General features: G+C 34.4%; 1 protein-coding gene across 9 annotated transcripts in view; it reads right to left on the minus strand.

The window, feature by feature from the left end:
* Positions 1–16653, minus strand: part of NOVA1 (NOVA alternative splicing regulator 1) — a 149908-nt gene that overhangs the window by 36623 nt on the left and 96632 nt on the right. For all 9 annotated transcript variants that reach the window (XM_051620227.1, XM_051620225.1, XM_051620228.1 and 6 more), the window contains one exon: positions 213–379. In XM_051620227.1, coding sequence (XP_051476187.1) covers positions 213–379 — 167 coding nt within the window. The remainder of the gene's footprint in view (positions 1–212; positions 380–16653) is intronic.

Below are 16653 nucleotides of genomic sequence, written 5' to 3' on the forward strand. Positions count from 1 at the left end.
TAGAGTATGGCATTGAAACTTAGAAAACACTGTCTATAAGAACTGCTGAGAACCATGGAACACATAAGTACAAGGAGAAAGAGGACCAGTAAATTACTAAATGGTAAAATAACATTTTCTTAAAGAACATGATATGTAGACCCCTTGCAGCTTTAAAGTTTTAAGACTTCTAAGGAGCTGCTGCGACTCTCTATTCCCAACCAAAAACTCACTTGTTTGATGCGGTCTGGATTAACAGTGGTCTGAGGCTGTAGAATGCTGACAGGTTCTGTCTTGGCCACATTTTGAGGCATTTCTCGAATCTTCTCTGCAATGAAGCCATGAACCGCATTTAGTGCTTCAACTGTTCCCTGGATCAGACACACCCGCTCCGTAGTACCTGCAAATACCAGAAGTTGGTATCAAGTAGATTCCTCAAGATCCCACAAACCGCTTCAATTATGATATAAAGATGGCACTCAAAAGAAACCTTGCAAAATGAACTAGCAATATCTCCATAAACATACAAACAAAAGGAGGGATTTCCAAAAGATAATATACTGATGATCTCTGAAGATGTTTTCAACAACTCCTGTTTATGTAGATCCTACAAACATAACTTTCCAAGCCTGTTTGAATCAAATAAATGAGGGGGGGGGAAAGAAAAAAAAAAAAAAAAAGTGCCACTTTGTTCTATTGGAAATTTCAGCAAATACAGTAATTGTGTGCAGAATACATGTCTTTTAAAGGGTTTTAGCATAGTTCTAGATGATTCTAAAATATCATACAACTGTTAGGTAACACAAGGTTGAACATGATAGCCAATATTTTAGAGGCACTTGGAATAGGCTTTTGTAATTTACACCTGAATTGCAAATACATTGATTTAGTGTGTAGACATTATTAGATCATTTCTTAAAACAGCTTCAAGTTGCTATGGCAAGACCTTTCAAGGCCAACTGATCTCATATATTTGAGTGTCCACTCTGTCTTTCATAACCTTCCTACTTTTCAACATTCCTGCAATAGCTGCAATGTTTTACAAATACTGTATCCTTAACATCATTTAGCAGTTGGAAATTATTAATCCCTGTGACAAATAAGTAGTCAATACTCCACAAGCTACATTTCAAGATATCTACACTCAACATAACTACCTTCTACCTGATTTTCAGTTTTAACCATTCTTTTCTGCTCTGTAACATTTCATTCAACTACCCATTCCAGTTTGAAACACATTGTTTTTCTTGTATTGGCTAACTCTCTCTCCCTTAAATGATGACTTACTCTCACCTTTAATTTCACTGACTCATAAAATGACTTTCCTGTCTCTGTAGGTTGGAGAAAAAAGTCTGTTTATGTGTCATGTTTATCTCATCTTTTGTATATTACCTGACAGAATTTGCAAATTGATGCAAATTACAAAATAAAAAACCCACAAAAACCAAAAACAAAACAACATAGCTTTAGTTAGAATTCTCCAGAAAGGCTTAGACAAAGCTTACATTGCCAAATAATTGTGTTATAAAAGCTACACCAGCCCTTGTTTGTTCAATTTCTTAATTAAAAAAAACCCAAACATCTACAAGGTGGTCAAAGATGGATGCAGAACTGTGGAAAATTACTTTATTTGTTAGTTTGATTTTTGTTTTGTTCTCGGTGTGTTGTTGTTGCTGTTTGATTTTTTTGGGTTTTTTTGGGTTTTGTTCTGTTTTGTTTTCACTAGGGTGGTTGTAGATGATTTTGTATGGCTTTACTGTAGAGCAAATAATTTACATATTTGGTTACAGCTTGATACATTCTCACTAGACAAAGACTATAAAAAACACAGTATCCATCCTAAGGATAAAAGCATGACAGCGCACTGAAACAACCTATATTCTGTATTCCATGTATCAGACCACTTAAATAGGTTCCACAAAAATAGTTTTTGACTTGAAAAACAGGTTCTAACAGGAGTTGGAAAAATGCAACTTAAAAAGGAAGCATTGTAGTTTTCACTTCTGTTTTGCAGAAATACCAAAACAAGACAAACTACATGTCCAAGTAAAATTGCTTTGAAATCTCATGTATTTCAGACTTCCACAAACACATTCTATACATATCTAACCTACTCAAATTAATGATTTTTCATCACTATGTGTTTATCTTCAAACACCAGAACAGTTCTACTAACAGATGAAAATTATTAACACGGTTTATCATGATATAAGTTTATTTTGGAAAAAAAAATAATGCTGCTATGCAAAGATATGTCAGATGCGTATCTCTGTTCAGTGCCAGTGCATCAAAATTACACAGTAGGGAAACAAAATAACAAATTTGAGCCATGGAATTAACACAAATATAATTTTTTTTTTTTTGTCATTCATGTATTCCTAGTAAATATCTATTGACAAGATTATGTGACTTTTTTCTGATGAAAAATTAATTCACTCTACCTAAATACATGAAAACTACACTGTAATGATGTGGTAAGTACTAACAAGTTTGCAATGATTTCTGAAGTTCACATGTTACTAGGCCTTATAACCATTGTATGATCTGCACAGAATCACAGGCAACATATGGATTAAAGAAATGTGACAGAGAGGTAAGCAACCTCCCTAAAGTTCCCTTCTTCTTAATTTTATGTCTTTATTATTAGTTACTGTTATCAAATCATCTTAAAATATGCTCCTTACAACACTGCAACAAAGTCTTTAACAGAGAACGGTAATCTCAGTAATCTGCAAGAAAAAATTGCTTTCTATTAGTAAATGCTTCTCATCTGCTTCTGTGGATGATCTCTAAAGAGTAAATATGTAATTAAAGATGAAACAGCAGACTAAGAGCCCTGCCTGCTCATTAAGTTAACATATTCATGTACACTTAAAAAGCATTAAAACAGTAATTTCTTAAGAAACAGTATCAGAAATTCAACTTTGTGGAAGACAGTCTACAGCAGAACTGATAGAATGAGAAACAAACTTTTTTATCTGTTAAAAAATGCTATTTAAAAATAATTAAAATTAGGATTAAAACATGTCAATCAGTATTTCAAACACTGTCAGATTAATAATCCTTGAGATAAAATATAAAGTTAAAATTATTACACTCTTAAAAGCAAGTTATATATGTAACACAAAGGCATATTTCTCAAGAGCAAGATTTTTAGAACATTCATGTGACTTGTTACAGTATCTTCTCCACAAATCAACTTCAAAATACAGTGGGGTTTGTTTCTTTGTTTTTCTAAAGCACTTCATAATAAATAAATAAAGAAATAAAGAGTCTGAATGACCTAAGTGGAAATCACTAAAGAAAATGAATCTTGGTTCCTAGAAAAACCTTTCTATCTTTTCTTCCTCTCCCTCCTTGGCTTCCTCCCGCTTTTGCAAAAAACTCCTGTGGTTTCTGTGTAAAGCAATCCAGCTTGAAGAAAATGCTCTGGGGAGTCTTTACACCACAGTATTAATTGCCTCCTAAACGATGAGATGTTATGTGGATTGATCAATACAGCTAATGCAAGTGTTCTCTAGGTCAGCAGGCAACACACTGAAACAAAACACAGATCAGGTTACATCCAAGCTACTGGAGCCTAACAGGGAAAGCACTTAACAGGGATGACTACTGTCAAAACATTTGAAAGGAAAATAGTCGATGCTAAATAGAAATTTCATTAGACTTGACATTAAGTGACTAAAGGTTATTCTACAATCTGTGGTATTTTAGAAGGTGCAATATAACAAAAATATGCTTTATGTCATACCATGGACCAAACACACTACATTTTAGTATGTATAAAGCAGGATGCAGTAAATGGGAATTACTGTTCCATGAAGAAACACAGTAGTACAAAAGCACATTTTATGTGAAGTAAGGTAGTTTTAAAGTGCGTCACAAAAGTAGCACATGCTCTTCAAGGTTTGTGACAATGAAGAAAAAGTAAAAAAAGAAAGTCTGGAGAAATTGTATACATGTACACTTGGGAATTGTTTTAGTCTTCTGAAGGGATGCATTCCATCACACAACTTTAATAGCTTTTCACTCAGATAACATTACAATAATTCACAAGAGTCATACAAAAGGAAGACTGCCAGCTACATGACCAACCTCTATAAGAAAAATAAGCCTATGAATCAATTAAGTTGGTGAAATTTCCATAATTTTAAAAGCTTTTAGGCTCCATCAGGGTCTTAAGTGTCAGATTATTTATCATTTTCAGTTGTTTAACAGTGTTGCATCCACTTCTTTTTTTTACCTTTCCACGAACAAAAGCTCAACCATATATACACATTTTTTGTCATGTAATCTCCAAAGCAAGTGTTTAAAATACACATTTGAAATAGCTGGTTTAGAGAAAGCCAAATGAGCAAATAATCAAAGTGCCTTGTTTTTTTGGTGTTCACATAGCCAATACAAAATTATGCTACTTCTTTAATTATTTACAATTCAAATCAGAGTTAGGGTCAGGTACTCTACATATGAAGAGATAAAACACATACAAAGAAAAAATTCTGCCACAGAAAATGACCAAATATAGAGTAGGTGGCTATCATCCCTGTGTATTGAAAAGACCAGAAAAAAAAAAAAAAATTAATCTATGTTCAATAATACTGAAGTCCACAACAGAAGTCTCGCATGTAGTTGGGAAGCGGAAAACCGCTATCTAAATACATGATGAGTTTGATGTTGCTACAATCATTTAATGGTTACTTTTCCTAAAGAACCCAAGTAAATGATTCAGTATTTGTTTATGCTGTATTTTCAGCAAGTAAAATGTGGTTTCTTTCCTTTGATATCAGAATTAAAATTCAATTTACATGTGTATTTTAAACTATTTTTTTGTCAAATAAAACAGGCAGAATGCAATTGTACAAAAAAGCCTACTTGTACTGCTCACCAGAAAAATAGATGTTTAAAACTAATGTAGAAAAAAAAAATATCTTTATCAGTTTTTTTTTTTTGTTTTTTTTCAGTTTTAGGGAGAAGTTCTCTGAGCCTAGTTTTTTATCATGAAAACAGATACAGTATTACATAAAATACTTTATTTTCTCTGCAGTTCCATGAGGGAGGGAAAGATGAAAACATTAGCAGCCGTCAGGCAATTTAAAAGTAAGTAAATAAAAACCTGTTTTGAAATATAAGTTAGTTAGGCATAAAAGCTAAACAGCTTGCAATAACATAATTTTCATCATTTGTTTTTCCTTCCACTTCCTTTGACTACCTAAAACTTCACTTCTGGCAAATATCCTTGGCAACCACATTGCACTAATTTTATCAAGGACTCAAAAACAACACACCATGAGTTTTTTATCTGAGAAGGTTGTTACTGACTTATTAGACAATGGATACAGCTTTTAAAATACCCATTAGAATAAATGTCAGAAGATGCAACAGGATAAAGGACGCTGATGCTTTCAATATTTTTATTGCTACACTTAAAAGGCATACATCTATATATAGTTACCATTAATCTTATAATTGTTTCCTTAAAGACTCTGATTCAATGTGTAAGGGTTCTACTGTATTCACAGAAACACTCAGTAAATGGTCTTGTCTGTTTTATGAACTTCAGTTGAAATGTTTTGGGGAACACACTGTACCTTTTAGAAAGGACTGTCTGGCATTTATATGACTCTATACATTTTTCAATGGGCTTTTACATCAATCTTTAAGAGCACTTGAAAACCTAAAAAGCACAATACATTACCAGCCCAGGGTAATCCCAATACATCCACTAATTAAATCTCCTTATATTTTTCCAGTGTACCATGCCAATTTCTTTGACACTGAAAGGGAAAACCCTACAGAGGAGCCAAAGCTAAAACCTTAACTAAATGGAAGGCTGCACTCCAATCTCTCATCAGCTGATTTGCATTAAGCTTTTCATTTGACAACTGGCACTACAGCAGTCTACTGACCCTAACATCTCATACATTTATTTTTGTGATTAAACGACCTGTAGAGTGGGCTTCTATAAAGCACTGCCAGTGACCAGTTCAGCCTAAAACTGATCTTGCAAAAGCTCTTGGTAAAACAGGACAGAGCTTTGACACCATTACTGAGCATTGTTAACATTCCCAATAACATGCTTAACATGAAAATCAGATAAAAGCTTCCTTGCATATAATAGATCCTCTTTACGCTTGCATAAAAGCTCAGCAAATGAAAGTAATAAAATTATTTATTTTTTAATTCAAATGCATTAGCTGTATTTCATGCCTTAAACCGATGTGAAAAACCTTTTCATAAAAACAAAAAAAATATATACACAACCTTAAACGAAACATGTAAGAACATTCCACATATATGCAAAGTGTCATAGGAATCTCAATAATCTCAATTGGTCCTTACCTCCTTCCTGTCCTTTTAACCTTTGTTTCTTGAAAGAGAATTAATTGGTCTTAATATATAACTCACATTCATCACAGAAAGACAACTATCTCAAAGCAAAGCTTTATGATCTTAATAGATTTCCCAAACCGAAAGGGGAAAGAATGGCTGGTAGAATTTCTAGGGCATTTATGTCCTACATTTTAATTTGTTTTAATCCAGATGAAATAATTTTCACACAAATAGGGAGTAAAACTTAAACTTCCCCAATTAAAAAATAGAATTTTAATAGCAATTAAAATAGCTGAATAAAAGAAGAAAACATTGAGGGGAACATATGAAATTGAAAGGAAATTAATATCACTTTGTATGAGTCTTCTTGATATCTCTGTTACAATACCAGGGCATCCATTTTAAATCTCAAATTTACTGATTGTATGTATTTAGTTTCAATAAAGCTCCATTCTTCTTTCAGAGAGAAATAAACTGTTCCCTTTCAAGTTTCATCTGCAATTACTCCTCCTGACTTTGTAACTATTAATAATTTCTGCAGCTACATTATACATTACATGAGTCAAGAATCTAATAAAAGCAGAAAGTTAGAATAAGTGGTCTGTTTCTTGAAACATGTTAAAAGATGTGATGATTATCAAGCATGAGCACCTATGCACGTAATTTGCTAAAATCTGCAAAAAAACGTTAGAACTTGGACTCCTCTTAACATCAGTCTGTACTCACATTGTCTTTGAGGTGTGGCATATGGATAGCTGTGCACACATGTACATATTCCTACACACACACATACCAATTTTGCTTACTTTTATTGAATATATAACCCCTTCACTAGAATTCAGATATTGAAATGAATCAAGTTTAAAAATTCTGAAATATATATGAACTGCATGAGTTCTCACAGTTATATGAAAACTTTACAATCCATTGTGTTCTGATAACAACAGTGAATTACAGGAATCCAAGCTGAACATAGTTATGAGTCTGAAGAAATGGATTATTCTTAAAGGAGAGAAAACATGAGAAAATTAAATACTTAAAAAAAAAGAAAAAAACCCTGAACGTCATAATTATTAAAGGCTTAGAAGGGATGACGAGTCATCTCACAAAGCAAACAGTCCCTTGAATATAAATAATTTTGCTTTATATCAGCTAAGGATTTGATTATGATTTCCCCAAAATTAAATTATGTAAGGAGAGATAAGGAATTACTGATTATTATTACACTGCTACGAGTAAGAAAGGAAACAAGAATTATAACTACTTTTCTTTGTTTAAGAGTTATTAATGAAAAACCTGTAGATTCCACTGCAAAAGCTGTTAAATTTACCCAAAACCAAAGGCAAAAGCCAGAGATTTTGTCCTATTATGGTTTTATGAAAGACCATTACTTAGATGAGAAACACTAAGCTAGAAAGTGTGTGTGCTAATCAACGACCAAGGGCTGCAACGAAAGTAAGCACAGCTCAATAATGTTTTGGGAAAGCTCGTTTCTGGAAAATAAAAGCTCTAGAATTAAGAAAGACCTCAAACCATGGACAGTAGCACTATGTATTTATTAATTTTGTTTGGGGAAATGATGGCCTTATAATACTATTTGTGAACTTATCTATAACATATCAACTGCTGCTTAAACAGTCATAACACACCTGATTCCATCATAACATCTACATCTAACTGAAAAAGCAGTTAGAAGGAGATCAAGAAGAATTTTTACATTTTGCTGCTATTAATTTGTATGTCAGAAAACTTTTCCAAAATAATATTTGGAGAAACAACCCCTTATGAATTTGCCCTTCCACCTCCCAAACTGTTCAGTAAAGTAGCTGTCATCTAATCTTCAGTCTCCTCAAGTTGGAAAGTAAATGCATTTCCTCCAGGTGTCTGTCCTCAAAAAAACCCCAAACAAACAAACAAAAAAAAAACAAACAAAAAAACCCAAACACCAATAGGAATACAAAGGGAGAATTTAAATAAAATACAAAATGTATTCATGACCATTTAAATCCCTCATCTGCTAAAAAAGATCGGATTGAGTTAGGATCCCCAAATTACATGATTGATGGGAAGCAATATGATTCTGACTCATATAAACACTTTTTCAAAAGGAAATGAGCTAGCAACTATGGTGCTTATCAATGTTTTCTAATTACATAATATAATAATTTGCTTATTAATATATTTTTAAGATTACAAAGGTGCCTGGAATGTTGCACAGTTTCTGTTTTTCCCCTATCAGTGAACAGCAAATGTCTAAATATATATACATGTTAATAATAATCCAAAACCTAGGTTTGATTAAAATATGAAGGTCTCTGAGAAAAAACAAACAAACAAACAAACAAAACACTTTCAAAATAATTTTTAAGAAGCACACAAAACACCACCACAAGAACAAATCTCCTGAAGAAGAAAGGATCTGACCTATTGTTGGAAGAGGAACACAGGATAGAAAGAAAAAAATTAAAGCTATTTTTCAAGATATCTGGAATGAATTTTCATATCAACAAAAGCACTTAAGAATATTTTTCACGCAAATTAATGTTCAGTTGCCAGTTACAGCTTTTATGTTATGCTATAGGAATATGAACCTTTTGCTAATAGTGCCTCCTACACATACAATTACCAAAGGAAAAAAAAAAAAACACCCATTTAACCAGTAAAATACACTTTGAGAAATTATAGGAACTGATACATTTTATAATTTAGAGTGATAACAGTTCAAATCACTAAGGGAGCTTTTCTCCTTCAAAATTTTTTCTCATGTTCCATAGTTTAAAGCCTGTGAAGAGCTTCAGAATATCCATCTAGATAAGGTGAGTTGCTCAAGAAATCAAATTGCCTAATACGTTCATTACGAGGTATCTGTTTGGAGAAAGCAAATACCAAATTTCCGCTAAATGAGTTACAGTCAATGTTTAGATATTTTATTAAAATATTTGTAATTATATGTGTATTTCTATATACTTGCAAGTAAATGCTGTCAGTGATTATAGAAATTTTTTTTTTAAGATTATACTTATTAGTGCTGCAAACTTTTAAATTTAAATCATGATCCCCCAAGGAATTACTTTTATCTGTAGTATTCCAGATAAAATGTAGTGAAAGACACTATAGCAACTGTATCATAAGAACGATTTCCAGTTCCAAAATATAAGATCTAAGGGTGCATACACCTTATGTTTTCAGACTAGGAAGAATGGTGTCATGTCAAAAGGAGGATGAGCTCCCATTCTGATACAGTCATTATAAACACACAGACAGAATAGGCACATACAAATACACACGTGCAAACTCAAACACATCTTGTAGTATCATGGTCTTTCTGCTTTCACTCAGCTGAATGCTAGACCACATATATGTTCTGCCCATAGTAGATTTTAGTTGATACATGTTTAATGAAATACATTATTCTCAGCAGTGGATTTCAAACCCATGGTTTACATGTAAAGCAGGCAGGTTTTGCCCAAACATTCAACATGTTACAGTTATTTTTATTTGTCTTCCTAGCTCATTTCTAACTTCCAGACTGTAAGCTTTTTAGAGCATGTCCTGATTTTTGGTGTTTTGTTTGGTTGGTTGGTTTTGGTTTTTTTCCCTATTAATGGCATTCATCCCCTCGTAAATTTATTTTTCTAAAATGCATGCATTGAGTGCAAGGTAGCCATTTAAGAAAGCCATGGACTTCCATGAGCAATGCACCCCATTTACCTTAGGATGTAATTAACCCACAAAGACACAAAGCTCTCACCCTTCACTATACAGGAAGCTTTGAGTATTAGCTTAGATTAGACAGTAGGCTCCTCAAAGACTCCCCATATATAGACATATACACACATAAAATAAGATAGTGTTTTCCAGAGACAGCTACAATATAAATGTTGAATTACTCCTCCTAAAGCTATAGTAATTACTATTAATTGTCAATAAAGAGATATTTCCCTCCAAATGCAAATGACATAATCATGTCCACCTACTAGCAGATTTATATAAATCTGCAAATATTTTGTATTTTAAAAGTCCACAATAAAATAAATAATAATAATAATAATAATAATAATAATAAAAAGAGTAGAAATGGTAATGTAGGAGAACTGTTGCTAAATAGAACTTTTCCACAACTTTTTGCCCTGGCTGACAGCTGCTTTATTTTTATAGCCATCACAAAGATACATATCTAAAGATTTTCCGTATGTTCTAACATAGAAATCCTTTAACATTCTTAAACATGCTTACTATTTATCTAGCAGACATCTGTTAATCTTCAGGATATCAACTCGGCTAGATTTATAAAGCTAAAAGAACAATTTCTAACATGAATCTGTACAAGATACTGTCTCTGATGGAGACTGTCAGCTTATTAAGCAGTTGATAATGAAGAATGATAAAAGATGCAACATTAAAACAGGCTGAACAAATCTGACATTATGATTAGAAAACCTGCCCTGGAAGGTAGAGTAACCATTTACCTTTGCAAAGAGAACATTTCAACAACGTGAAATATAGTTATATGTGTCCAAATGCACAAGCAAGTTGTATAAAACATAACTAAATAAACACACTTGAAATGAATCATAGAATCATAGAATCCTAGGGGTTGGAAGGGACCTCGAAAGATCATCTAGTCCAACCCCCCTGCCAGAGCAGGGTCACCTAGAGTACATCACACAGGAAGGCGTCCAGGCGGGTTTTGAATGTCTCCAGTGAAGAAGACTCCACAACCTCTCTGGGCAGCCTGTTCCAGGGCTCTGTCACTCTCACAGTAAAAAAAAAAATTGATATTCACCTTAAACCTCCTATGCTCCAATTTGTATCCATTACTCCTTGTCCTATCACTGGTCATCACTGAAAAAAAGCTTAACTCCATCTTCTTGACACTCACCCTTTACGTATTTGTAAACATTGATGAGGTCACCCCTCAGTCTCCTTTTCTCCAAACTAAAGAGACCCAGCTCTCTCAACTTTTCCTCATAAGGGAGATGTTCCACTCCCTTAATCATCTTTGTGGCTCTGCGTTGGACTCTTTCAAGCAGTTACCTGTCCTTCTTGAACTGAGGGGCCCAGAACTGGACACAATACTCCAGATGTGGCCTCACCAAGGCAGAATAGAGGGGGAGGAGAACCTCTCTTGACCGACTAACCACACCCTTTCTAATGCACCCCAGGATGCCATTGGCCTTCTTAGCCACAAGGGCACACTGCTGGCTCATGGTCATCCTCCTGTCTACTAGGACCCCCAGGTCCCTTTCACCTACACTGCTCTCCAGCAGGTCAGCCCCCAACCTGTACTGGTACATGGCGTTTTTCTTCCCCAAATGCAAAACTCCACACTTGCCCTTGTTGGACTTCATCAGGTTTTTCCCCGCCCAAGTCTCCAGCCTGTCTAGGTCTCTCTGAATGGCAGCACAGCCTTCTGGTGTGTCAGCCACTCCTCCCAGCTTGGTGTCATCAGCAAACTTGCTGAGGGTACATTCTGTACCCTCATCCAGGTCGTTGATGAAGATGTTGAACAACACCGGTCCCAATACTGACCCCTGAGGGACTCCACTAGTCACAGGCCTCCAACTAGATTCTGCCCCATTGACTACAACTCTCTGACTTCTACCTTTCAACCAGTTCTTGATCCACCTCACTGCCTGATCATCAAACCCATACTTGATCAACTTATTTACAAGGATGCTGTGGGAGACGGTGTCAAATGCTTTACTGAAATCAAGAAAGACCACATCAACCCCTCTACCATCATCTATCCACCTAGTAATTTCCTCATAGAAGGCTATAAGGTTAGTCAAACATGACTTACCCTTGGTAAAACCATGTTAACTGCTCTTGATGACCACCATGTCCTTGATATGCCTCGAATGAAACTATGACATAAATGCCTAAATAATAAATCTTCCCCCAAATTAAATCCTAAGTTTAAAATCGTGCTCAGAAAACCTCCTCAGAAGCCAGTGGAGAGGGAGGTGGTAGTTCTGCTGCTGCTACTCTTCCAGACAGCCTCCCTGTGGGCTACAATTTCTAAGGAATCTGCACAAGTTGCTGATGCTCAGATACTCCTCTATGGTTCTTCTGTGCAGCAATGTAAGTTACACTTCACAGAATTAAGAACGTCACCAGTTCTTCTCCTGAATAGGCAAGGAGAATAAACAAGCTCACCCTTACTCAGCTCACTCAGGCTCTCTACTAATATGAATACACACAAAATTGCCTCCTTTCTGTTCGCCAGAGAGAGTAACTCTGAGGTTGATCAGAAAGAATGCCTTGCTCAAAATCCTCTTGAACAGTGATCTATTCAGAAGCAATAGTATATGCATACACTAATATAAAAAGCAAAATTCAAATATTATGCATTTGTGTATTTAAGGCTTTTTTATGTTGTGTTTTTTTTTTAATAAACTAGGACTAGTAGATTGTCAACTTTGCCTTTCAATTAAATATTTCTTATAGTCATAAAGGGTTCATTTAGAAACATGTTTATGCAACAAACCAAGTGTTATTAATGGGACTCCTGCAACTCTTTAAAACCCCTCTCATGGTTAGCTTCTGAGTTGAACTTTTTTGATTAGTAAGCAAATTTTGAGCTGACTAAACTACTGTGTCAAGGTAGAAAATGGATACTTACTTCTATAAAAGAACCTGAAGATTTTCTGTTTGCCTCATTCCTACAGACTAAAATAGCATTTCCTCCTCAAAATACATGGACGAATTTAAGTGTCATGACACATACATTCTGATACCAAGATCACTCTGAATTACATCCATTACAGTTGTATTCTGAGATGAATAATCACGAGACCATGATTTTCACCCAATCACTGCATTTTTAACAGCTCTCTTTATCACTTCTAAGAAAACATACTGCAGACTCTAGGGTTCTAGAAATGACTAAATGGCTGAAATTGTGAGGGAAAAAAAAGTAGCAAGGAATATCCAAGTCGTTTATACACATACAAAGGAAAGAAGTAACACACAGTCTGAAAGTCAATAACTAATTGAAAAACAAAAAAAAGAGAAAGAAAACAACAGTTTAAACAATGGCAGCTATTTTAACTTGAATTGCTAAATTGCAATAAATATAAATTAAATAAAATAATAACATGAAATTAGGTAAAAATAAATACAAATAAGGTAAAATAAAATACACTTTCATCTAAAAGTTAAGTTTTTAAATGAAAAATAAGCATAAATATCACATTATTATGTTGATTATGGTAAGCCTTATTATTTCATACTTTTTAATTTTGATGGTGGCTTTCACTGCAGCAGTTGGTATAAGGCTGTATTTTGTTTGCCTTATTAATCATGAATATTACATGGATTTTGCTCAGTCTTAGAACACGAGCCTTACTATATTTGTAGGTTTCTTGCTAATGTGCTATGGAATTCAAAAGCTATGGGACTTTGGGACTTTAATTTAAGCCTGTGGCAATGAAGATGCAGCTGTTCATTTATAAGCAATCATCACAGCTACTGAAATTATAAGATCAAAATTGAAAGGCCACTTTCCTGAACTTTTAAAATGATTAAATTATAACAGAACCAGTGCTATTTTTTATTAGAAATATTTTACTCATTAACTTTCTTCCAAGTTTAAACTCAAAGCAAATCAATTTTGTGAGTTTGTACCAGGTTAGCATTGCAGATTAAGTATCAGTATTTGATTATTATTGTAATGTTTGCTCCTCACATACATAATTAGAATATATAATCAGCCATGACCCAGTCAAGGGTCTTTCGAGGCTGGAATTATAAATTTTATTCTACACTGGCTCAGGTGCAACTAAACAGTGTTAACAGAATTTATTTAAATGAAACTTCTATCAGGGAAACAAATGTGGTATATAAAGTAGTTTTATTTGCTAGTATTATAGAAATGCCTTTCAATAAAGCAGAAGATTTTATCAATATATGAAACCTACAGATCTCTTTTCTGTTGATATCTACACATACCAACGTATGAAATAGATTTTTTTGATTAATATGAGAGGACAGCTGTGTAAATCTGCTGCAAATTACGCTTTTTAAACAGAGTCCTCTATTTTGCAGGTCTAGGACAGCACTCAGGGTGCAAATAGCTGATCAAGACTGAGTTCAGAAACTCTCTGAAATAGTGCCAAAGCTGCATTCCTGAAGCTAAAGTCAAAGATTTGTTGTGTTAGGTGAAAACTTGGCTAGCAGGCTCCCAGGGCAGTGTCAAGATGTGCAAACAATACTAATGAAAGTAGTATTTTCAGATGGATTGTAAAAATAGGACCACGTTACCATGGCACTCTGTCTTGGTAAAAAGTTTTTGTATGTGTGTAGCAGCTGCATTGCTTAATTCCTAGTAGTTCCTTAATATATTTCCTGAGTACAGCCATACTAAAGAATAGTTTCTTCTCCAATGGACAGTGTAAAAATCAACAAGATACTAGTCCTTTACGAATGCCCAAAAGCTACAAGACAAGAAACACATTTTCTCTTTCTTTCCTCCTCCTTTCCCCAGTGAAATTTTTCTCTTCATTAAAAAAATTACCCTTGGATAGGATTCCTTCCCAGAGCAGGGCAAGACTCCCAAAAGACCAGGTTTTGGATTCTTCCTACAAAGTAGCAGCTCTTCTTTCCTTTACCTCTAGATCTATACAGTGAAATTAAATGCTCCAGCAAGAATCCTCAAGGAACTTTGAGTAAAAACTTTAAAGTCTTCCAAAGCAGACAGAGGTTCCTTACAAATGCAGTCTCACCTTTTCCTTGCAGACACCCTGGGGACTTCCTTCAGTAGCATCAGACAGACACAAAATGCAAATAAATGTGAAAAGGCTAGAAAAAAGACTAGCAGCAAGTATTGGGGAAGCTGTTGGTTAAGAAAAATGGTATCTTAATAGCGGAATGACTAAAATAATATTATTTGGTTTCCTGGAGAGGCCACAAACACTGACCGGTGAGAATTTTTGAAATAGGGGATACAAGGAATTTTCACTCTTGTGGTTTCTCATGAACCTCTCATTTTTCTTCCTTTCAGCAGCTCTCCACAGTGGTGGCAAAAATCAGAGACAAATATGACAGAAAAGCCACCTAGTGAATCACCAGGAGAACTGCTTTCTGGCTATTGGCTAAGTAAAATATATGCTGCATAAAACAAGCTTTATAATGATGATGTCATTAGGTGCTGGATACCTATAAGAGTTGTATTTCATTATTTGTTATAACACAACCTCTTGCACACAGAATTCAGAAAAAAGTTAATTATAGATGATGTACCTCTCCAATAAAATTTTAGCAAACAGGTATCGCTCACATTATTAAAGACTGTTTTATATGGTATGTATCCAAAAGGAAAAATAAGCTTGCATTTTGTGCTTCATCTTTGTCCTCTTCTGACTTAACATGTATGAAGAAGCACATGTATATAAACCCTGAAAAAATGTTATTTTAGTTTTATTGCATTTAAGATGTCAAACTTTAAATATCATATGTCCTGCAGACTGACTTATACACATTAGTCTGCTCCAGAAATCTGGCACAATGATGTACATTTTCTTTAACTTGCTCAATTTTATTGTATCATTATGTTCTGTAAGATAGGCATTTTTTTCCAAGTTGATCTAAACAAAATCTTCTAACAGAAACCCTTTCAAGACACTTCTTTGATGCAGTTGCTAAAAGGTGGTTTTAGTGGTAGAATGTAAATGACTACAATGTTGATGCTCATTTGGGAAGTTGTCAAACGTCATGTAACTAGTACCAGATTGAAGGACTTGGCAAGAAATTGTAACAGGCAGAAATTTTGTATTCTAGTGAAGATTCAAGGTCTTTCTTACCGAGCACAAACTCGAACCTTGTTCAACTATCTAATGCATATCTGCCTACAATGCATGTCTGCAAAGCTCCGAAGAAACATGCATCTCAGACCTCCAAAGTGATGACCAATCAGAAAGTAACCAAAGACCATCTTCCTCTGCTTACTGGGTCTATGCACAAACATGAAACTCAAGGTTGAAATAAACATGATTTCTCCATACATTACTCAAGAATATCTTCTAGGTCAACTATCATTCAAATGCTTATGGTATAAATTCTAAGCAACACTATGGCAGAACAACCAAGATGAAAAAACGTAAGCCTCAGGGGATCCAGCAGGATCAACCTTTAGAAAATTTTAAAAAGATGGCCAATGAGATCAGCTTTTCACTTGGAAAGGTATTTGCTCTGCATCTTTTTAATACAAAGGGCAGAAGTATTTTTACTATAAAATTCAAGTGTATTCAAATCATACCCAGGTATACCCACAAACATCACTGGCCTAAGACAGCAGTATGCAAGATAACACTGATTTTGCTAATCAACATTACAGTATATCAT

The sequence above is a fragment of the Apus apus genome, chromosome 5 (genome assembly GCF_020740795.1).
Source record: "Apus apus isolate bApuApu2 chromosome 5, bApuApu2.pri.cur, whole genome shotgun sequence".
In the NCBI taxonomy this organism is placed as follows: domain Eukaryota; kingdom Metazoa; phylum Chordata; class Aves; order Apodiformes; family Apodidae; genus Apus; species Apus apus.